Source organism: Megalobrama amblycephala, linkage group LG2 (genome assembly GCF_018812025.1).
Source record: "Megalobrama amblycephala isolate DHTTF-2021 linkage group LG2, ASM1881202v1, whole genome shotgun sequence".
Taxonomy (NCBI): domain Eukaryota; kingdom Metazoa; phylum Chordata; class Actinopteri; order Cypriniformes; family Xenocyprididae; genus Megalobrama; species Megalobrama amblycephala.
In genome coordinates this window covers 11036266-11059713 of record NC_063045.1, presented here as the reverse complement: position 1 = coordinate 11059713, position 23448 = coordinate 11036266, and the positions used below count along the sequence as shown (strand labels likewise).

Below are 23448 nucleotides of genomic sequence, written 5' to 3'. Positions count from 1 at the left end.
AATTAAAAAATAATACATTTTTACATTCTGCTTCAGTGGTTCTCAACTAGTTTCATTTCCAGACCCATATTTTACATCAGAGATGGTTAATAATACTGAAGTCAAAGTAATAATACTAGAAATTATACTATGGGTTATATTTATAGTAATGCTTTCAACCATTTTCAAAACAATGTGTCCTCCCAAACTATTTCAGCATCTATGATTACAGTAAGATTAGTACCATTTTAATATTTGCATGTAGCATTGCTTCACTCTGAGCAATATTTGGGTCATGAGCCACCAGTTGAGAAACACTGCTTTATACTGCAGTCAACCTGAATTATTGTTGACTAAACATTAAAAGTATTTTGCTCCTTAGCTCATCACAACACTTGAGTACACTATGTCATCTTCTTCTTTGCATTTCTGTAAGAAAACACAAAAATAAAATCAGAAACAGCTCTGATACCACAGCTACACATGCAAAACTGGAGAAAGAGGTGAATCTTTCAGAAAATAACAAATTATAAACAGTGGTCTTTGATTAATATTGTTGAAATGGAGGTTGCTTTTTGGAATGTGATTAAATCAAAAACTTACTTCAGCTCAATAATAACTTTTTCTAAGAGCTGCTGTAAGGCCAAAACAATCTCTGTCCATTCATTTTCCTATTATCACTGTGAAGCTGCTTTGAAACAATCTGTATTGTGAAAAACGCTATATAAATGAAGATGACTTGACTTGTTCTTGTGAGCAAATATTAGAGGCTTGATAAATATGGGCCCTGCTGTGGTCTTGTTTATAGGATAGGGGTCTACACATGCACTGAACCAATGTGGTTTTGTTTTGCTCAATCATCACTTAAATATTAACTTAATTATCTCACTGCAACACAGCATCAATGTTACTTTTACTCTGTAGTGTGGACACTAGAGGATGTTCCTGTGGGGTTGACAGGGTTAAAGGTGTAAGATAAAAAGACACACCCACAAAATGTATTTTAACAGCAGAGGTGGGTAATCCAGAGGTCAAAGAGTAAAAGTCTTGCCATATTTTTATTCCACCCACTGAAGCATTAATGAGATAAATAAGTGATTAATTGAGTGATGATTGAGCATTATTGAAGACACCTGATGATAACAAGCAGAATCACCAAAGGAGAAAAATCACAATTTTTAAGCCACCATCATCGAGGTCAGGGTTTGTTTTAGTTGAGCTCTTGACCCTTGCCTTTTTAATGTTAGATTTTGTTTGGGTAGTTTTAACTGCATTAAAACCAATCAGACAAGCAAAGTTAAAAGATGATCAAGTGTTGGTTATGGTTTCACATAATTATTTGATCTGAACTCATTTAGAGCACAATCTCTTAGTTAGATTTACATTATTGATTACAGCAACACTGTGATTCAACAGCAGAAGATCAACTTTATCAATACAGATTTTTTTTTTTTTTTTTAAAGTTTTAGGCACACACACACACACATCAAGAATCAGCCTGTGAATCTCAACAACGGTGACAAGCAACATATTCTGATCAACAGATCAACTCTGAACATTAGAAAACAAGCTACTAAAAGTCACAGAAAAACAGCAAAATTTTAATAGTGAGAATAAAGAAAATTACTAAGACAATTCAGCTCATAATTTATTCATGCAGCAATGCATGATGGGAGGCATGGATGAATTTTGATTGGTGGCTCCCAGAATGCATTGCAACATGCTTTATGATGGCCACCACTGTTGAGATTCACAGGCTGATTCTTGATGTCTGTGTGTTTAAATAAGCTGTTTTTTTTTTCTTTTAAATAAGAACTCTAAAAAAAAAAATGTATTGATAAAGTTCACCTTCTGCTGTAGAATCACAGTGCTGCTGTAATCAATAATGTAAATCTAACTCAGAGATTGGGCTTTAAAGGAGTTCAGTGATTCAGATCAAATAATGATTATGTGAAAACATAACCAACAACACCTGATCATCTTCTCTCTTTGTTTTTCTGGTTGGTTTTAATGCAGTTAAAACTGCCCAAACAAAATCTAATATTAAAAAGTCAAGGGTCAAGAGCTCAACTAAAGCAAACCCTGACCTCGATGATGGTAACTTAAAAATTGTGACTTTCTCCTTTGGTGATTCTGCTTGTTATCATCAGGTGTCTTCAATAATGCTCAATCATCACTCAATTAATCACTTATTTATCTCATTAATGCTTCAGTGGGTGGAATAAAAATATGGCAGGACTTTTACTCTTTGACCCCTGGATTACCCACCTCTGTTTAACAGTAACAAACTGTAAGTTAAAGCAGTTATATACTGGCAACACTGTTGCCAGTAGTTTACTGTAAAATTGAGTTTTGTGGGTCACCATTGTGCTGAAGAGTAGAGCCTGTGCTTAGGTTCAGGAGAAGATCAATGGACATTGGTGATTTGCTGCATGGTGTTTTATTTAACAGATGGTGATTGTGTTGCTGCTGATGCAGTGAAAATCTCTTTATCTAAAATGTTTTTAGTTAACTTTAATGAAGTAAGTTTGTAGTAATAGTATGCGTGTTATTAGCATATTAGTTTGTACATTTATGCAATTTGCAATTTGAGGCAGCCAGTTTCTGCAAATGAAATGAGGTAACACAAGTTTTAATTTAGTGCATGGTATCTTTACAGTAACATACTGTAGATTACAGTAAATAACTACAATCAACAGTAAATTTTTCTGTAAAAAAGCCTGGCAAGGTCTAACAGCGTGGTCCAGCCTGAAAATAGCCTATGTTATTTTTTAACGGTATTTCTGCATTTAAAACAAAAAAATAATGATGAAACAGTTCATGACAGATTTTAACTATATTTCTAGTAGATTTTAGCTAAAACTGTAATTTTTTTTTTTTTTTTTTTTTTTTTTTTTGAGACGGTATTATAGTGATATATTGCACAAAGATAATTTTTCGTCACATATAATTTTATGGTGAAATGAATTAGTTCTTCAAATAATCTATTTAATTTCTTTAAACGCTGTAAGCGCTGTTATCCCAGCAAGCAATAGCCGTCATTTCACCGTCTCGGTTAACTATAGACCCGATATAGTCCGGCTATGTGTAACCCACTTATAGCCAAAATAATCTTTCCTTTGGTTACATGTCGTTTTTGCCAAAATAACTTGCGAGTTGTATGATATTGCATCATGTAAGTGAAGTCAACAGTGATTACAAGGTGTTTGGTTTCACATCTCTGACATGTTATATTGTGTAGGCTGTGCGTAGCCACAATTTAGCTCGTAGTCAGACCGGCTATTTGTAGCCCACCTATAGTCAATCCTGATTTATTGTAGTTTTTGGACAGGAAGTGCTTGCGATGGTTGATATCTCACCATGTTCACAATGTCAACGATTTCTACAAGATTAAAGTGGCATTTCATGACATGGTCTATATGTAGTCACGATTTAGCTCTGAATTGGATAGGCTATGTGTAGTCTGCTTTTAGTCCACCCGGCAAAATCGAGGCAATTTATAGTCTAGTTTTTACGGCTTGGCTATAGCCCTGATTCAGACCAGCAATGAGTGTAACCAAAATAGTGTTGTCATTTTCGACCACACAGCTTGTGGGATTCTTGATATACTTGCATTTATACATTTATATGCAAGTATAATATACATTTATATGCAAGTATACATTTGAAACAGCATATTTTTGCTGTCACACAATCCTACATTCTATGATATCATATATATGCATATATATATATATATATATATATATATATATATATATATAGCCAAGCCATATATTAATTATAATTATATACCACACACATATATGACTGTATTTAATTTTAAAGGGCACCTATTATGCCCCTTTTTACAAGATGTAATATTGGTCTTGGGTGTCCCCAGAATGTATTTGTGAAGTTTCAGCACAAAATACCCCACAGTTAATTTATTATAACCATTTGAAAATGTCATTTTTGGGGCCTGTTTTAAAAAGAGCTGTTTTGGTGTATACCACCTTAAATATAAATGAGCTGCATATCCCCGCCCTGCCTTTGGATGAGGGCGTAACTTGCATACCTATGGCAATAAACAGTTGGTAGAAGCAGAATGGCTGAGAGTGAGAGACCCGCTGTTTTGATGCATTCAGCCGTACATGTTTGAACCGGAATCAGACCCAGATGATGAAGAGACTCCGGCAGAAGAAACACAATTGAGAATGGAGCAGGACGTCTCTGAATGGTTATTTGATACATTTATGTACTTAGAGTTTTAATCGCGTCCCCTTTGCAATTATGGATGTGCAACACACACACACACACACACTGATAACGTTCGCGCATTTTTTTGAAACTACAAACACAAATACTGTGATAACGTTTGCTAAGTAAACATACACAGTTTTTAATACAATATCTTTAAAAAATATATATATACGTGTGGATACACACTATACAAACAAGGTTTAAATTATATACACAGACATTCTACGACGACGACAACAACTTCAGACGCATTTGTTATTGAACTGGCTGACATCGACTGAAATGACTATTTGCTCAAAAAACATTAAATACACTTACTTCTTCTGGAGGTGACGTTGGATCGCGAACAGTAGGCAACGATCCACACTTGAGGATTAACTTTGAAGCAAGACCTGCTTTGAATTGACCCTCGTTCTCAAAACAGTCAGTCAAAAAATGATTCGCGCAAACATAAACGTATTTTGGAATTTTGAGTGGCGCATTTCCTTCGTAAATAAAATCCATCCACTGCGTTTTCAGTGGCTCTGATGTCGGAAGTAAGTGAAAACTACTATATTCATTATTACATCCCACAACAGAACACTTTCTTAGGAGACATTACCGGCTGTCGTTGAAACAATGGAGGATGGTTGACAGATCACCGAGGTCGGGGTCTATGCCAAAACCAGATTGTCAATCAAACCACGTGGGTGGGGCTTAGCGCAATTCTACGTCACAGTGAGAGCAATCTTAGAACAGGGCGTTCTGAGACAGTGCTTATGAATTATTGAGATTGTAAAAAAACCACTGGGTGGATTTTTCTCATTCTAGGGTGGTTTTGCTCACACACTGCCAACACACATTTATGGTCAAACACCATGTAAAAGTGAATTTTGCATAATAGGTGCCCTTTAAGTTAAATAAAAATTTACAATTCTCAACCGCTAGATGGCAACTGTGGCTATCCTGAGACATGACCACTGGCAACACGAGACTTGAACGTTGACTCTCGATCACTGTTGCCAGATCTCGCGATAAACATTTCCGCATTTTACAACTGTTGAAGACGGAGAGCAAGCAACAGCAAATGTTAAAGCAAATTCTTTCCTGCTTTTGGTCTTGTAAGTATCTGTGTTTTTCATTTTGACATGTGTTTATTATTTATGTACATTATGTGTAGGAACCGTGACATTTTAGCGGGTAACAGTGCAGACTCAGAGCAAAACGTGGTTAGATTAGCATACATGCACATGCAGAGGTGGACATTCCAGGGGTCAGAAAGTAAAAGTCCTGCCATATTTTTATCTCATCCACTGAAGCATTAATGAGATAATTAAGTGATAAATTGAGTGATGATTGAGCATTATTGAAGACACCTGATGATAACAAGCAGAATCACCAAAGGAGAAAATCACAATTTTTAAGTTACCATCATCGAGGTCAGGGTTTGTTTTATTTGAGCTCTTGATCCTTGACTGTTTAATATTAGATTTTGTTTGGGCAGTTTTAACTGCATTAAAACCAAGCAGACAAGCAAAGTTAAAACATGGTCAGGTGGTGTTGGTTATGTTTTCACATAATCATTATTTGATCTGAATCACTGAACTCATTTAGAGCCCAATCTCTGAGTTAGATTTACATTATTGATTACAGCAGCACTGTGATTCTGCAGAAGATCAGCTTATACAATACAGATTTTTTTTTTTTTTTTTAAAAGTTGTCCTTATCACAAAAAAAAAAAAAAAAATTTTAGGCACACACAGACATCAAGTATCAGCCTGTGAATCTCAACAACGGTGACAAGCAACATATTCTGATCAACAGATCAACTCTGAACATTAGAAAACAAGCTACTAAAAAGTCACAGAAAAACAGCAAAATTTTAATAGTGAGAATAAATGAAATTACTAAGACAATTTAGCTCATAATTTATTCATACAGCAATGCATGATGGGAGCCATGGATGAATTTTGATTGGTGGCTCCCAGAATGCATTGCAACATGCTTTATGATGGCCACCACTGTTGAGATTCACAGGATGATTCTTGATGTCTGTGTGTTTAAATGAGCTCTGCTTTTTTTTTTTAAAAAACAGAACTCTAAAAAAAAATTGTATTGTAAAAGCTGATCTTGTGCTGTAGAATCACAGTGCTGCTGTAATCAATAATGTAAATCTAACTCAGAGATTGGGCTCTAAATGAGTTCAGTGATTCAGATCAAATAATGATTATGTGAAAACATAACCAACACCACCTGACCATGTTTTAACTTTGCTTGTCTGCTTGGTTTTAATGCAGTTAAAACTGCCCAAACAAAATCTAATATTAAACAGTCAAGGATCAAGAGCTCAAATAAAACAAACCCTGACCTCGATGATGGTAACTTAAAAATTGTGATTTTCTCCTTTGGTGATTCTGCTTGTTATCATCAGGTGTCTTCAATAATGCTCAATCATCACTTAATTAATCACTTATTTATCTCATTAATGCTTCAGTGGGTGGAATAAAAATATGGCAGGACTTTTACTTTCTGACCCCTGGAATGTCCACCTCTGTGCACATGTACTGTAGTGTTTCCTTGTGCCCTAAAACTCTGTAATTATCTAAATACAAGGGGGTAAACATGAAACCTGTGCACCCTACTATTATTTGTTATGGAAGCCTTGTAGCCTATATCTATTAATCTTTTGATCATTATGAAAGAAAAATATGAGTTTTTGATATGGCAAGGCAAGTTTATTTTGTATAGCACATTTCAACAATAATGTTCAAGGTAATTCAAAGTGCTTTACATAAAACATGGAATTTATGGAACTGAAAATTAATCAGGTTGTTTTATAAACCAAAAAATATTGGTTTTTTTTGTCAATGTTTTATATTTTTATTATGTTACACGTTGTAATTTTCTTTTAATGTTTATTTGTATTGTATTTGTAAAATTGTATTTATTTATTTTTTATCATTGTGTATTATCTTGAGTTCTTAAATAAAACCTTTTATATTTAATTTGTTTGGACGGATTGTCATTTATGAGAACCTGTTATATTTAAGTGAAAAGAATCCTTTAGCCATTATTTTGTTGTCTATTTCATGTATAGATGTAATCATTCATTAGTATTGTAATTGATGACTAGTCTATTTTTGGGTTATGGTTAGACGTCTATTAGATTTTCCCTGACAGCCCCAATTTTGCCTTATTTTAGCCTAGAGCTGTATTAACCGTCTATTAGTCATAATATGTAGTTGTCTAATAGTCGTCTAATTGATGACTAGTCTACTCTTGGGTTATGGTTAGACGTCTATTAGATTTTCACTGACAGCCCAAATTCAGCCTTATTTTAGCCTAGATTCATATTCACCGTCTATTAGACATATATATGTAGTTGTCTAATAGTCGTCTAATTGATGACTAATCTATTTTTGGGTTATGGTTAGACGTCTAGATTTTCACTGACAGCCCAAATTTTGCCTTGTTTTAGCCTAGACGGCCGGGCTATGTTTTGACGGCTATTAGACGTCTAATAGACATAACATTGCTTGCTGGGATATTGCTGCAGGCAGCGCTAGAGTCATTCGTCATCTCTTCCTCTCTGAGGGGAGAAACACTGAAGTTTTGAAGAGACATCGTCGTTTATCTGCTCTAAAACACGTTCTCAACAGCGCTATGAGGACATTATTTATCAGAAATCGTTTGGATATCTTTTGAGGAATATGATTTTAATCACTGCTTTCATCTGTTTATGCATTCTGATCACAAATGGTAAGTCAAGTTTAATACTTGGGTAAAGTTGGTTTTATATTCGCACATTCGGACTTCTGATAAATTCAGACTTTCCAATAAATGTGCAACAGGCCCTAAATGATATTGACAACCAACGATTGTCAACTTACAACATTTTTCACAGTCGATAAAAATAGGCAAAGGCATATTTTAAAGGCATATTTACTTGTGAATGTCCACTGAATGTCCAATGTAGTGTGATTAACAAGGCTATTGAATACGGATGTCCGAATGTGCGAATATAAAACCAACTTTACCGAAGTACTACACTGGACCATAGACGCCCTATCGAACGCTACTGCCTATTGGCACGGACGAGCCGTGGAGCCGCCATCTTGGATCGGTCGCCAGGTCCACTCAGTGTAACTTGTTTGACAGGTGCAATGAGCTGTCAGCGCATTTAATTAATCATATCTCACTGAATACCTAACTGATTTTGACGCGGGGTTTTTTTTGCTGCAAAGGTTATTCATGTAGCTATGATACAGGACACATTGTTCAGTGTATTTTAATATTCATAGTAGGCTTAACAGTTATATAATATTCTGATATAAGATATAAAGTGACCAGACGTCCAAAATCAAAATAAGAAGCAGAAACAGATAGTTGCAGTAAAATAAGATATCTCAGCTAGCAGAAGTGGGAGGGGTAACTCGATTTGCGCTTTGCCGTCATGTGTGTATACATTGCTTCGATATCACGTGCGCAAACACAAATAACAGTTATTATGTCCGGTCGATGTATGTATTAAATTCAGATTGGATTGTGTTGGTAATAGGCACTTAACGTTACCTAACGCTAAAAGTAAGTTTCGTGCATTGAGCGCATTCTAACAAGTGCTTTCGAACTTCTTTCTGATCTGAATAGTAAATTATGTGGAAAACACTTGCAAGGTCCGATGGTTAAGCAGAGCGGTTAATAAAGGGGCTTGAATAATTATTCAAGAATTGTCATAATCAATATAACCTGACGAAAAGATATTTATTAAATGTTATCCACATTATATTTCATCTGCAACAGTATTGTGAACTTTTATAACGATGCGTTTGGTCATTAACTTTTAAATGCATCATTATGCAAAGATGAGGAGAGTTCTCTGCATGAAAGGCTTGGCAGATCAACGGGCGACTACATTTCTCTCCGAAACGGTAGGAAAATAAATTTAATTCAATGTGGAGGATTTTAACTGTGACAAGATGATTGGCAGGGTAGTTTAAACAGTTACAGGTTGCGTAAATAAGCGACAGAACGTCCGTTAAAGACGCAGTTATGACGAGGTAGTATGTCCCAAAGCTTTCATACTCTTCTGCTACACACTCACAAGTATGTACTTTTTCTTTACAAAAACAGTAAATGCTTTTAGGACGTAGCATAAGTAGGCGAATTGGGACGCAGCTTAGGAGTACGACCGGTCTAAGATGGCGGCCGCAAATCTCAGCGCCCAGCGGCCAATAGGGCGTCTACCTATATGATGTCGCACTGGACATTCAGTGGACATTCACAAGTGTTGTAAGTTGACAATCGTTGGTTGTCAATATCATGTCGCTGCTTAAAATTCTCAAACATTAATTTATTGCACATTTATTGGAAATAAATTGGAAATAAACTTCTGAATTTATCAGAAGTCCGAATGTGCGAATATAAAAGCAACTTTACCCAAGTGGATTTAATTTCATGCGACGCGGGCAGAACTGAAACAGCCCAACAACAATAAATATACAATTGCAAATACATTTTGTACTTTCTAAATGCTTTGTCATTCAAATTGTTGGTTTGTTTTTCAGTTAGAAACACCATATTTAAACTCTTCCTTTAACAAAAAAAACTCTTAATTTAACAAAACTTACTACGTTCCTTCCTTCTTTATTAAACAAAAACAGACAGTATTCCTTTGTATTAATGTGTTTCAGGTGTGTTTTTTGTTGAGGATGAAGTGAAGTCAGTGTCAGTGATGGAGGGAGATTCTGTCTCTCTAAACACTGATGTTCAAGTACAGAAAGATCTTCAGATACTGTGGAGGTTTGGACCTCAAAACACTCGAATAGCTGAAATCATTAAAAGGGACCAAATAAACTATATATTTGTCAGTAATGATGGGATATTCAGAGACAGACTCCAGATGGACAATCACACTGGATCTCTGACCATCAGAAACATCAGATCTGAACACACTGGACTTTATGAACTGACCGTCACCAGTAGTAGAAAAACACTTAAGAGATTCAATGTTACTGTCTATGGTGAGTAAACTTAATCATCTCACAAATGCTATAATTACTAATTATTATTTTGTAATTATAGACTGAACTGAGTCTGCTGAATAATAGTTTCATTAATGCAGAATTCAAATGGCAATTCAATTCAAATGCCCAAAATTGCAGCCGAATTGTTATACAAATTGTCAAAACAAGAAATAAGATAATATGCACAATAGCTGTGTAAATGATCAATCAGTGTCTTAGTTTAGATGCGGGCATTTCTTTTTCTTTTTTCTCAGCCTTGCATTTACATTTTTGGTTTCTTTTTGATTAGTTTTGCAAGAAAACATCTGCATCATGTTATTTTTGTTATTGAGGTCTAATAATAATAATACTGAGATAAAACGTACATGTCCATTCATGTTTTCCAGCTCCTCTGCCGATTCCTGTCATTTCCAGTAACTCTTCAAACTGTTCTTCATCACCATCATCATCAACATCATCAAGATCAGTGTCATCAGTGTCCAGATGTTCACTGGTGTGTTCAGCTGTGAATGTGGGTTATGTGACTCTCTCCTGGTACAAAGGAAACAGTTTATTGTCCAGCATCAGTGTGTCTGATCTCAGCATCAGTCTCTCTCTACCTCTGGAGGTGGAATATCAGGATAAAAACACCTACAGCTGTGTGATCAACAATCTCATCAGAAACCAGACCAAACATATCACAACCAATGGACTCTGTCACTCATGTGAAGGTACATCAACACTAAGATTACAGTATTCTGACCTCTATTGATTGGAACATTGTGTAGGTTTATCTTTGTGAGCTGTAACCTGAACACAATGTCAGTATTTTTGAATAATTTCTTAAACTGTGTGTTTTGTGTGCCTATTATGGTTTACATTACATTAAACATCTGGTGTTAAAACTCTGTGAACAAAGGCAGGTCAGCATCATGTCAAGCTAAATAGTTAAGAGTTTCTCCAGTTGTGTAATAGATTAATTCCCTGATCTCTTTCCTTGTGTCTCATCAGACTGGCAGGACTAATGTATACTGTGTACTGTTTTCTGTTTGTTCATTACAGAACAGAGCCACCGTTCCTGTACTATACCAGTGGTAGTTGGTGTGTTGTTATTGCTGGCCATGATTGCAGTTTGTGGAGGGATTGTGTTCTGGCACATCAAGAACCATAAACCTGTTCTAAAAAAAAAAAGAAAGAAACTATTTAAAAGATAATTGTGACTTTTTATCTCACAGTTCTGACTTTTTTTTTGATTGTGAGATATAACTTGCAATTGTGAGTTATAAAGTTAAAATTGCATGATATAAATTCACAATTCTGACTTTATAATGTGCAATTCTGACTTCTTTTTTCAGAATGGTTAGAGATAAACTCACAATTGCAAGTTATAAAGTCAGATTCTTAATACTTTGAATGTTTTGTGAAAAAAAAAAAAAAAAAGAAGTCAGACAGTTGTATTTTGAAAGACCTTTATTGACAGACATAAAACTTTTTTTTTTTTTTAATCAGGGACTTATTTCCGTTTGACACTGTTGTAATTCCTGAACTCATGGATAATCTGTCCTTAAAAATATCTTGATTTCAGTACTTTAGTTCATAATATATTTGCTTTGCACATCAATGTTTTTTTTTTAAACCTAACTATTGATTATTTAATAAATATTGCACAAATCCATGTGAAGGCATAGAAGTGATTAAACATATTTTTTCACATTATTTTATTCACTTTATGGAGTAGAAGACAATAATGACACTTGCAATTTTTAAGAGCTGGTTTACAAAAAATTTAATTTGTCTTATATTTGATTAAGTTTGCATCATTTGTCGTTATTTTCCTGTTTATTATTATGAAGTTGCTTTGATTGAACAATATGTATTATATAAAGTGCTATATAAATAAAAGTGAAAAGACATTTTAATCTTGTGCATGGTAAATTTCTGGTGTTTTAGTATCTTGTGTACAGTCTAGCTAGTTCTCTCCACTTACAGAACTGTGCCAGTATTAATATTTTGTTGAGAACAGTGTCTTCAGGTTTAGTATTAACTACAACTGATAAATGTGACACATATTACACATTTTACCATATTTCAGGACTGCAGCATTACAACAACATGTTTACACAGGTTTGGCTCTTCTTTAAGGTGGAAACACTGCAATGTTTCCACCCCCATTCTCTTATAAGCAGATGCTTTACATGTTAGAAAACTGTACAAAATATTATTTCAAATATTATTTTATAAATATTTATATATAGTTATAAGAAATATTAAGTGTGTTTTGGGTGTGTTTGATGGTACAGCACTCTTAAAAAAAATGTAGGCCTACAAAAGCCATCACAGGGACTGAACCCTTTCAAAAGGTACACATATGATCAGACGTACAGCTGTATCAGTGGCCATATTTGCACATTTAGGCTATATTTCAATTAAAGGATGACACTAAGCCTACACAACAGAGATAGAGATAACCAAAACAAGTCAACTGTCAACTAAAGAGCAACATTGCACAGATGTTCGAATGGAGAGCGTCGCCCCCTGGTCTCCCTTTATGTGCTGTCTTACTGAACTCCTCCAGATGGGGCCTCATTTATAACCATTGCATATATATGCACAAAACATGCCCAGAAAGGGTTGTACGCCACTTCTTACTCAAAATTTGTGATTTGTAAAAACAAACTTGACGGAAAAATGTAAGCACCTGCATGCAAACTCTGACCCATGCATGAACTCTTTTACTAGATTAAGAAAAATAATGAAGTAAACAGAATGATTTTAAACTGTTTTCATTTTGTGGATGAAAAAGGCAGAGGTGGACATTCCAGGGGTCAGAAAGTAAAAGTCCTGCCATATTTTTATTCCACCCACTGAAGCATTAATGAGATAAATAAGTGATTAATTAAGTGATGATTGAGCATTATTGAAGACACCTGATGATAACAAGCAGAGTCACCAAAGGAGAAAATCACAATTTTTAAGTTACCATCATCGAGGTCAGGGTTTGCTTTAGTTGAGCTCTTGATCCTTGACTGTTTAATATTAGATTTTGTTTGGGCAGTTTTAACTGCATTAAAACCAAACAGACAAGCAAAGTTAAAAAATGGTCAGGTGGTGTTGGTTATGTTTTTACATAAACATTATTTGATCGGAATCACTGAACTCATTTAGAGCTCAATCTCTGAGTTAGATTTACATTACTGATTACAGGAGCATTGTGATTCTACAGCACAAGATCAGCTTTTACAATACAATTTTTTTTTAGAGTTCTGATTTAAAAAAAAAAAAAAAAAGCAGAGCTCATTTAAACACACAGACATCAAGAATCATCCTGTGAATCTCAAGAGTGGTGGCCATCATAAAGCATGTTGCAGTGCATTCTGGGAGCCACCAATCAAAATTCATCCATGGCTCCCATCATGCATTGCTGTATGAATAAATTATGAGCTAAATTGTCTTAGTAATTTCATTTATTCTCACTATTAAAATGTTGCTGTTTTTCTGTGACTTTTTAGTAGCTTGTTTTCTAATGTTCAGGGTTGATCTGTTGATCAGAATATGTTGCTTGTCACCGTTGTTGAGATTCACAGGCTGATACTTGATGTCTGTGTGTGCCTAAAAGATTTTTTTTTTTTTTTTTTTTTGATGACACCTTTTTTTTTTTTTTTTTTTTTTTTTTTTTTTTTTTTTTTTTAAATATTCTGTATTGTATAAGCTGATCTTCTGCAGAATCACAGTGCTGCTGTAATCAATAATGTAAATCTAACTCAGAGATTGGGCTCTAAATGAGTTCAGTGATTCAGATCAAATAATTATGTGAAAACATAACCAACACCATAATCTTTTAACTTTGCTTGTCTGGTTGGTTTTAATGCAGTTAAAACTGCCCAAACAAAATCTAATATTAAAAAGGCAAGGGTCAAGAGCTCAACTAAAACAAACCCTGACCTCGATGATGGACATATGCTGCAGCCCAGAGACCTCAAAGTGGGAGGAGCCTAGGTGAAGACCCTCAAGTTGACCTTATAAACAAACCATTTGGACATGTGGTGCTCACATCCAGCTCCACCTCTCTAGACGTCATGGGTTGACCTTGACCTAGTCCAGCTCCACCTCTGTGTATCTAATGGGTGGAGGGGTAGAGTTATGGAGTGTAGTTGGACCTTCTAGCTCCACCTACTATGCCCAAATTACATCCAGACAGGAGGTGGTAATACCTATAGAATGAAGACAGAAAACATTCCAGTTTTCCCGCCTTGGAGAAGAGCCAAACCTGAGGAAACATGTCCTGTCATGCAGGAATACTTCAGTAACTTCTGAAGTGATTGTTAGATTACAGCAAGCTGGTTTTCATATGTTAACTTGAAGAATTCAATTCATAATTTTTTTTTGTGTAATTTGGGGTTTGATACATTACAAGCTATCAGGGACTAGATTGTTTTAGGTTTGAGGAAAAAAAGTGTAAGAAAAGTGATTTAATAATAAAAGCTTCATAAAGTGTTTATTGTGTTGAATTCCACTCAGCACAGTGTTCATGAAATAATGCTGAAATACAGTGAAATGCACAAACACTGTCGCTTGTTTTAAGGCAGCTGTAGCACAAGCTCAAGTATTCATTTCAGGTCGAGACAGGTTTTTAAGCTCCGTAGGCAGTTCTTGTGGGATTATGAAGCTGTTTTTGACTCCACTCTTTCACAGATCATGTTAACTGACAATCACATGATAAAATGGCAGCGTGCAAATAAATAACTAAAAAATAATACATTTTTACATTCTGCTTCAGTGATTCTCAACTGGTTTCATTTCCAGACCCAAATTTTACATCAGAAATGCTTAATAATACTAAAGTCAAAGTAATAATACTAGAAATTATACTATGGGTTAAGTTATAGTAATGCTATGAGCTGCATATTCATTATTAACATTAAATAGGCTAAATATGAAACCTTTAGTTTCTAAATTCATCCATTTTCAAAATAATTTGTCCTTCCAAACTATTTCACTTACAGTATCTATGATTACAGTAAGATTAGTACCATTTAAATATTTGCATGTATTGCTTCCCTCTGAGCAATATTTGGGTCATGAGCCACCAGTTGAGAAACACTGCTTTATACTGCAGTAAACCTGAATTATTGTTGACAAAATATTATAAGTAATTTTGCTCCTTAGCTCACGATAACACTTGAGTACACTATGTCATCTTCTTCATTGCATTTCTGTAAGAAAACACAAAAATAAAATCAGGAACAGCACTGATACCACAGCTACTACAGAAGAGGATTAGGGCCCAGCAATAATAAAAAAATAAAACCATCTCGACATTAAAGTTGTTAAATTTTGAGAAAAAAGTCGAAATAAAATGTTGAGAATAAACTCATTAAATTACGAGAAAAAACTCGTTAAATTACGAGAAAAAGGTCGAGATAAAATGTTGAGAATAAACTCGTTAAATTATGAGAAAAAACTTGTTAAATTTCAAGAAAAAAGTTGAGATAAAATGTTGAGAATAAACTTTACGAGAAAAAAGTCGTTAAATTACAAGAACAAATTCATTAAATTATGAGAAAAATGTCGTTAAATTTAGAGAAAAAAGTCGAGATAAAATGTTGAGAATAAACTCGTTAAACTACGAGAAAAAAAGTCGTTAAATTTTGAGAAAAAAGTCGAGATAAAATGTTGAGAATAAAGTCATTAAATTACAAGAAAAAGTCGTTAAATTACAAGAACAAATTTGTTAAATTATGAGAAAAATGACATTAAATTCTCATAATTTAACGAGTTTTTTTCTCGTAATTTAATGACTTTCTCAACATTTTATCTCAACTTTTTTCTTGAAATTTAACAAGTTTTTTCTCATAATTTAACAAGTTTATTCTCGTAAATTAATGAGTTTATTCTCAACATTTTATTTTGATTTTTTTCTCGAAATTTAACAACTTTAATCTCGAGATGGTTTTATTTTTTTTATTATTGCTTGGCCCTAATCCTCTTCCGTACAGCTACACATGCAAAACTGGAGAAAGAAAATAAGAAATTACAGACAGAAAATCAATCATAAACTGTAGTCTATGATTAACAAAGTTGAAAGTAAGATGTTCTGCTCCCAAACTGGCATTTTGCCTGAAACTTCTCTTTCAAGATCAGTGACGACTGATATAACTTGACTCTAGAAAACCAAAAAGATGTTGATCCATCCCTTTAATTGTCAGCCAGTGTCACTCTTAATTACAGTCTGTGAATCTACACTCTTTGTGTGACACGACTGCAGAAGTTCAGAACATGACTGTTTTTGTGGCTCAGTGAATGGTCCTTTTATATTTGAGAGGAAGTTCTGAGGAAAATTACGCCTAACAATGGTGTTTCCTATAAAATCAGAATCCAAATCCCTGAACAAGATGGTTCACGCATCCGTCCAAACTGACAAATGACAAAAAAAAAAAAATGGTAGCAGAACATCTCACAACTGAGATGTCTATGAAAAATTAACCAAGTTTTCATGCATCTAGTCAATCTGGAACATATATGACATGATCTGCACACTGATGTGGAATCATGCAAGTATACACTATGAAGATACAAAAAAACAACAACTCACAAATCACAAGATTTTAGACATGATACAATATAAGCAGCAAAGACAACAGCAACAAAGTCTCATTTTTGATGCTCAATCAAAAAGAGTAAAACAGCATCTCTATAAGTTACATAAAATAACAGGGTTACCAGGTATTCACAACAAAACTCGCCCAATTACTACTCAAAACTAGCCCAATTGCATTTCAGGTGGGTGCCCCTAGTAAAAATTGCACTCCAGAGGGTAAAATCTGCATAAATAACATGTTATTTGGGGTCACTTTAACCCGTGGACATGAAAAACAACCCGCAGTAACAGTGTAAAAGTCCAATTCCGCAGGAAAACACTGAACACTGAATATCAATATCAACGAAGCTTGATATTGATTATATCTATTTTTGATAAAAGTGATTAGAATAATTGTGTCCTGTCTGATCTTCACAAAACATCCATATCTGAACATAAATATAAACAGTCAAGTAAACTAAAAATGGTTAAATTATTTATATGTGGACATTTTGTGTCACTGTTTGGCAAGTACAAACAGCAGGTGTTTGATCACTACAGTAACCTACAGGGAAATTTACAACAATGCAAAAACATGTTGATGTAAATGACATTATTTTTTTAAACCATTTATTCCTCAGAGTATATATGATGGAAGCTTGTTTCCGCCACAGAATAAAAAAAAGGTACTTTACATCTCTAAATTTTGAGTTTATGTCTCACAATTCTGAGAAAAGAAGTCAAAATAGTTTATATCTTGCAGTTTTTACTTTATAACTTGCAGTTGTGAGTTTATATCTCACAATTACAAAAAAGTCAGAATTGTAAGATAAAAAGTCTCAATTATCTTTTAAATAGTTTTATTCCGTGACGGAAACAAGCTTCCATAATATATGGCTTCTTTTCTTTAAGGGATTTGGAATCACAGGTAGAGCAGGTTTTTTCTTCTGTTAACTGACAAACTGCTGTTTTTTCAGTCTGTTGCTGCCGAGGTATTTGTCCTAATCTATTCCTATCCAGTCAGATTTGTAAAGATTTGAAAACATAGTAAGAGGTGTAGATGAAATAGCCAAACCCTATTAAAGGCTCTCTAAGCGATCCTGCACAGCAAAAACTCCAGTGTTAAATTAACTCCTGGGAGTACATGTGAGACCATACTCAAGAGTGTTAAAGTGTTAAAATAAGAGTGTTAAAGGAACACTGAAAAGTGTTAAAGTTAATGAGTTAATTAAGTGATTAACAGTGATGATTGACCATTATTGAAGATACCTGATGATAACAAGCAGAATTACCAAAGGAGAAAATCACAATTTTTAAGTTACCATCATCGAGATCGGTGTTTGCTTTAGTTGGGCTCTTGACCCTTGACTTTCTAAAGTAACATTTTGTTTGGGCTGTTTTAACTGAGTTATAACATCCAGACAAACAAATGGAAAAGATAATCAAGTGTTGGTTTTGTTTTTACATGATCATTATTTGATCTGAATCACTGAACTCATTTAGAGCCCAATCTCTGAGTTAGATTTACATTATTGATTCCAGCAGCACAAGATCTGCTTTATCAATATAATCTGAAGGATTTCTCAAAAGCTGTTCTGATTTAAAAAAAAAAAAAAAGTTCTTTTAGACACACACACAGACATCAAGAATCATCCTGTGAATCTCAACAATGGTGAGAATAATAAAGCATGTTGCAGTGCATTCTGGGTGCCACCAATCAAAATTCATCCACGGCTCACATCATGCATTGCTGCATGAATAAATTATGAGCTGAATTGTCTTAGTAATTTCTTTTATTCTCATATTTTATATTGTTGTGTTTATGCGACTTTTTAGTAGCTTGTTTTCTAATGTTCAGAGTTGATCTGTTTGTCAGAATATGTTGCTTGTCACCGTTGTTGAGATTCACAGGCTGATACTTGATGTCTGTGTGTGCCTAAATGAACTTCTTTTTTTAAAATCAGAACAACTTTTGAGAAATCCTTCAGATTATATTGAAAAAGTTGATCTTGTGCTGTAGAATCACAGTGCTGCTGTAATCAATAATGTGAATCTAACTCAGAGATTGGGCTCTAGATGAGTTCAGTGATTCAGATCAAATAATGATTATGTGAAAACATAACCAACACCACCTGATCATCTTTTAAATTTGCTTGTCTGGATGGTATAACTCAGTTAAAACAGCCCAAAGAAAATTTTATTTTAAAAAGTCAAGGGTCAAGAGCTCAACTAAAGCAAACGCAGATCTCCATGATGGTGGCTTAAAAATTGTGATTTTCTCCTTTGGTGATTCTGCTTGTTATCATCAGGTGTCTTCAATAATGCTCAATCATCACTGTTAATCACTTAATTAACTCATTAACTTTAACACCGCTTCAGTGTTCATTTAACACTCTTATTTTAACACTTTAACACTCTTGAGTATGGTCTCACACATACTCCCAGGAGAGTTAATTTAACACTGCAGTTTTTGCTGTGTGGGTGGAGTAACTTCCTGTTGACGTTCGAAGTGTTGTCAAACAAAACAGAGGCTAGCTAGACCCTCCCTCCTCCTCCTCCTTTCCCATCCGTGCTTCCTGAAACAGTCATGAACGCGCATTTAAAATGTAAGTAGCTTGCGTATTGACGCTGCTTGTCGGTTATTGGCTGGAGCATGTTTATTATGTTTAGTGGTCCAGGCTGCACCAGTTTGTTTTTATTGAGGTTTTTGGAGCTTGTGGCGACTACAGAGACCGCGTTTTTTTACAGTGTGTTCAGGAGACAGGCAGCTAGCGGATAGTGAGGAGATGTTTGCTGTATGTGACAAAAAATGTTTTGGCATAAAAACGTGTGACTTCGCTTAGAGCACCTTTAAGTATACTTATAGAGGTGTTCACATGCTTGTGATACAGATGACATCTTTAAATGAATCACTAGCATTAAAGCCAACATCATCTATAATTCATCTGAACGTAGCAGAATCTTTGCTTAGGCTATGATAAGAAACAAGCAAGCACAGACAGGCAGTGAGATTTCATTTGATCGTGAATGATGGATCAACTGGTGCAGAGCTTCGTACAGGCAGGCAGCGAGACACAAACGCACACAGAAGTACCGTATCTTACCTTATGATGTAAATGACGTGCAAAGAATGTTGTTGTAGCATAATGTATTTCTTCACTTTCAACTGTTTTAATAATAATCACATTTTAACTGTAAAAATTATACATAAACCTGAAATGATGATACACAAGACCCATTTCAACTGCAGTAATACTTGCCGCTTTGTGGTGCTTGTCTACGGTTCTTGATGTGCCAGAACACAATCCCTCCAAAAAAAGCAATCATGACCACCAATAACAACACGCCAACTACCACTGGTATAGTATAGGAACGGTGACTCTGTTCTGTAATGAACAAACAGAAAACGTTTCAGAGTTTACATTAGTCCTTCCAGTCTGATGAGACGCAAGAATCAGATCAGGGTGATAAATTAATCCATTACACAACTGGAGAAACTCTTAACTATTGAGCTTGACATGATGCTGACCTGCCTTTGTTCAGAGTGTTTTAACACCAGATGTTTAAAGGTGCTAAAGAGGATGTTTTGTTTTCTACATTTTTGCAATATTACTTGAAACTGTCTTTACTAACTGATAAAAGACTATTTATTAGGTGCACTGAAAGTAATAATATTAATATACATCATCTGTGCACGAGGTAGGGCCTTAAAAACATCAGCCATAGCGTAAACGATTGGCCCTCTGGCTTGTCAATCACTGCCATGACGATCCATGTGAGAGACGCGCAGCTGCGCGCTCTAGTAACATTCCACACTCCACAGGCGCCACATGCAATGTTTTTGTCAGGAGACAGGAGTAACAACTGCAGATTATGAGTTACCTGCGGTGAGTCCGACATAATGAATCCACTAAGTGTGTGCGCGGCTTTAAGTCGTGCACACACTTAACAATTGTAAGGCCGACTATGAATGTAAATTGATACTTATGACTGATCGCGCTCAAACGCGTCCAGTCAGAGCCAGTTGCTTTCAGTCTGCGATTACAGTCGGTGTTCAAATTCCATGTGAAAGTATATAAATCTGCTTCAGGAGCAGGAAACAATCGCTGTATGTTGAGCTCAGTCAGAATGTTTTAGCTAGTCGTTAAATGTGTGCCCGGCTTAATAACACAGCGAATGCCGGTGTTAAACACTCTCGTGCACGAGTTTTGGGAGGCGTTCCCTCTAAATGAGCTGTGAAGGAGGGGGGTTGTTCTTACCCATGCACTAATTTCAAAAACTCAGTCGACAAAAAGAACCTCTTTAGCACCTTTAATGTAATGTAAGCCCTAATAGGCACACAAAACACACAGTTTAAAAAATTATTCAAAAATACTGACATGTGTTCAGGTTACAGCTCACAAAGATAAACCTACAAAATATTACAATCAATAATACATACCTTGACATGAGTGACAGAGTCCATTGGCTGTGAGATGTTTGGTCTGGTTTCTGATGAGATTGTTGATCACACAGCTGTAGGTGTTTTTATCCTGATATTCCACCTCCAGAGGTAGAGAGAGACTGATGCTGAGATCAGACACACTGATGCTGGACAATAAACTGTTTCCTTTGTACCAGGAGAGAGTCACATGACTCACATTCACAGCTGAACACACCAGTGAACATCTGGACACTGATGACACTGATCTTGATGATGATGATGATGAAGAACAGTTTGAAGAGTTACTGGAAATGACAGGAATTGGCAGAGGAGCTGGAAAACATGAATAAACATGTAGGTTTTATCTCAGTTTTATTATTATTATTATTATCAGAAATCAATAACAAAAATAACATGATGCAGATGTTTTCTTGCAAAAATAATCAAAAAGAAACCAAACATATAAATGCAAGGTTGAGAAAGAAATGAAATGCCCATATCTACACTAATACACTAATTGACCATTTAAACAGTTATTGTGCATCTAATTTCTTGTTTTGACAATTTGTAGGACAATTTGGCTGCAATTTTGGGCGTTTTAATTGAATTACCATTTGAATTCTGCATTAATTAAACTTATTCAGAACGCTCAGTTCAGTCTATAATTACAAAATAATAAGTAGTAATTATAGCATTTGTGAGATGATTCAGTTTACTCACCATAGACAGTAACATTGAATCTCTTCAGTGTTTTTCTACTGCTGGTGACAGTCAGTTCATAAAGTCCAGTCTGTTCAGATCTGGTGTTTCTGATGGTCAGAGATCCAGTGTGATTGTCCATCTGGAGTCTGTCTCTGAATATCCCATCATTAGTGACAAATACATAGTTCATTTGGTCCCTTTTAATGATTTCAGCTATTCGAGTGTTTTGAGGTCCAAATGTCCACTGTATCTGAAGATCTCTCTGTACTTGAACATCAGTGTTTAGAGAGACAGATTCTCCCTCCATCACTGACACTGACTTCACTTCATCCTCAACACAAAACACACCTGAAACACATTAATACAAAGGAATACTGTCTGTTTTTGTTTAATAAAGAAGGAAGAAGTTTTGTTAAATTAAGTCGTAAGAGTTTAAATATGGTGTTTCTAACTGAAAAACAAACCAACAATTTGAATGACAAAGCATTTAGAAAGTACAAAATGTATTTGCATTGTGTTTATTGTTGTTGGGCTGTTCCAGTTCTGCCCGCTTTGCATGAAATTAAATCCGACTTACCATTTGTGATCAGAATGCATAGACAGATGAAAGCAGTGTTTAAAATCATATTCCTCAAAATATGTCCAAACGATTTCTGATAAATAATGTCCTCATAGCGCTGCTGAGAACGTGTTTTCAAGCGGATAAACAACAATGTCCTCTACAAAAGTGCTTCTCTCCTCACATAGAGGAAGAGATGACGAATAGCGCTGCCTGCAGCAATATAACAGCGCTTACAGCGTTTAAAGAAATTTAAATAGATTATTTGAAGAACTAATTCATTTCACCATAAAATTATATGTGACGAAAAAGCATATTTGTACAATATATCAATATAATACCGTCTTAAAAAACAAAAAACAAACAACAACAACAAAAACTATAATACAGTCTCAGCTAGAATCTAGAAATCTAGTCAAAATCTAACATTAACTGTTCCATTAAACGTTGTTTTTTAATTCAGAAATAGCGGGCCTAACCTATGGCAATGGAGCTTCTCCTTTATTTAAAAGGCTGAATTTTTTTCTGCGATATTTCGGGTTGCACTCCCTCCCATTCATAGTAATACAAGTGCACCATATTGGTATATCTGAAGTCTTTGAATATATGCACTTGTTTATTTGAAAATCCCCCTATAGTCAATATCCCTGAAAACCCATCTTTGATAATCAAAATGTCATATTTAAACGTTTTTTCCCCCTGTGAAAATAATTTCTTCATGTCTTAAAATAGCTTGATTGTAACTCTTCACCCTTGCTTCATTAATTAAATTTCATGAATATGCAAATTAGTCCCCGCCTCCTCTCAATCACACATTCTCAGAGATCCACTCGGTCAACTTTACTGTAGTAAATGCTGCATAATGGAAAGTGGAAATACCTGCTGGTTTATTATGTTTGAACCAGAACTGATTCTGAAGAAGTGGAAGAGCATATGAATTTGTACATGTTTTGTCTAAACATTTTCACCGCAGAGGGTCTTTAAG

At 34.9% G+C, this 23448-nt stretch overlaps 3 protein-coding genes across 6 annotated transcripts in view; 1 reads left to right on the top strand and 2 right to left on the bottom strand.

The window, feature by feature from the left end:
* LOC125263588 overlaps window positions 1–23448 on the bottom strand; it is a 378279-nt gene that overhangs the window by 325014 nt on the left and 29817 nt on the right. The window lies entirely within an intron of this gene.
* Window positions 2–22657, bottom strand: LOC125263582. 4 transcript variants are annotated; one of them, XM_048182631.1, is made up of 6 exons: window positions 22482–22657; window positions 21923–22252; window positions 21221–21535; window positions 20040–20165; window positions 19884–19945; window positions 14108–15415 (listed from the first exon to the last, which is right to left on the bottom strand). In XM_048182631.1, exons 1-6 carry the CDS (start codon window positions 22528–22530, stop codon window positions 15365–15367), a joined length of 933 nt encoding a protein of 310 aa, XP_048038588.1. In that variant the 5' UTR covers window positions 22531–22657; the 3' UTR covers window positions 14108–15364. The 4 variants fall into 4 exon arrangements, with proteins under 4 accessions (XP_048038589.1, XP_048038588.1, XP_048038590.1 ...); XM_048182633.1 differs by lacking the exon at window positions 19884–19945 and adding an exon at window positions 19086–19092 and having other exon boundaries at window positions 14108–15408; XM_048182632.1 differs by lacking the exons at window positions 14108–15415; window positions 19884–19945 and adding an exon at window positions 2–408.
* On the top strand, window positions 7778–11436 carry LOC125263591. The gene is made up of 4 exons (XM_048182649.1): window positions 7778–7959; window positions 9891–10220; window positions 10610–10933; window positions 11265–11436. The coding sequence occupies exons 1-4, from the start codon at window positions 7911–7913 to the stop codon at window positions 11414–11416; spliced, it is 855 nt and encodes a 284-aa protein (XP_048038606.1). The 5' UTR covers window positions 7778–7910; the 3' UTR covers window positions 11417–11436.

Excerpts from the sequence above, each read along its gene's own strand:
- LOC125263582 (XM_048182634.1), bottom strand. The coding sequence starts at position 22,530 with ATGATTTTAAACACTGCTTTCATCTGTCTATGCATTCTGATCACAAAT. Across the intron at positions 22,253-22,481 it reads ATGCATTCTGATCACAAATG|GTGTGTTTTGTGTTGAGGAT; the intron begins GTAAGTCGGATT and ends AATGTGTTTCAG. Across the intron at positions 20,166-21,220 it reads ACTCTGTCACTCATGTCAAG|AACAGAGTCACCGTTCCTAT; the intron begins GTATGTATTATT and ends TGTTCATTACAG.
- LOC125263591 (XM_048182649.1), top strand. The coding sequence starts at position 7,911 with ATGATTTTAATCACTGCTTTCATCTGTTTATGCATTCTGATCACAAAT. Across the intron at positions 10,221-10,609 it reads ATTCAATGTTACTGTCTATG|CTCCTCTGCCGATTCCTGTC; the intron begins GTGAGTAAACTT and ends CATGTTTTCCAG. Across the intron at positions 10,934-11,264 it reads ACTCTGTCACTCATGTGAAG|AACAGAGCCACCGTTCCTGT; the intron begins GTACATCAACAC and ends TGTTCATTACAG.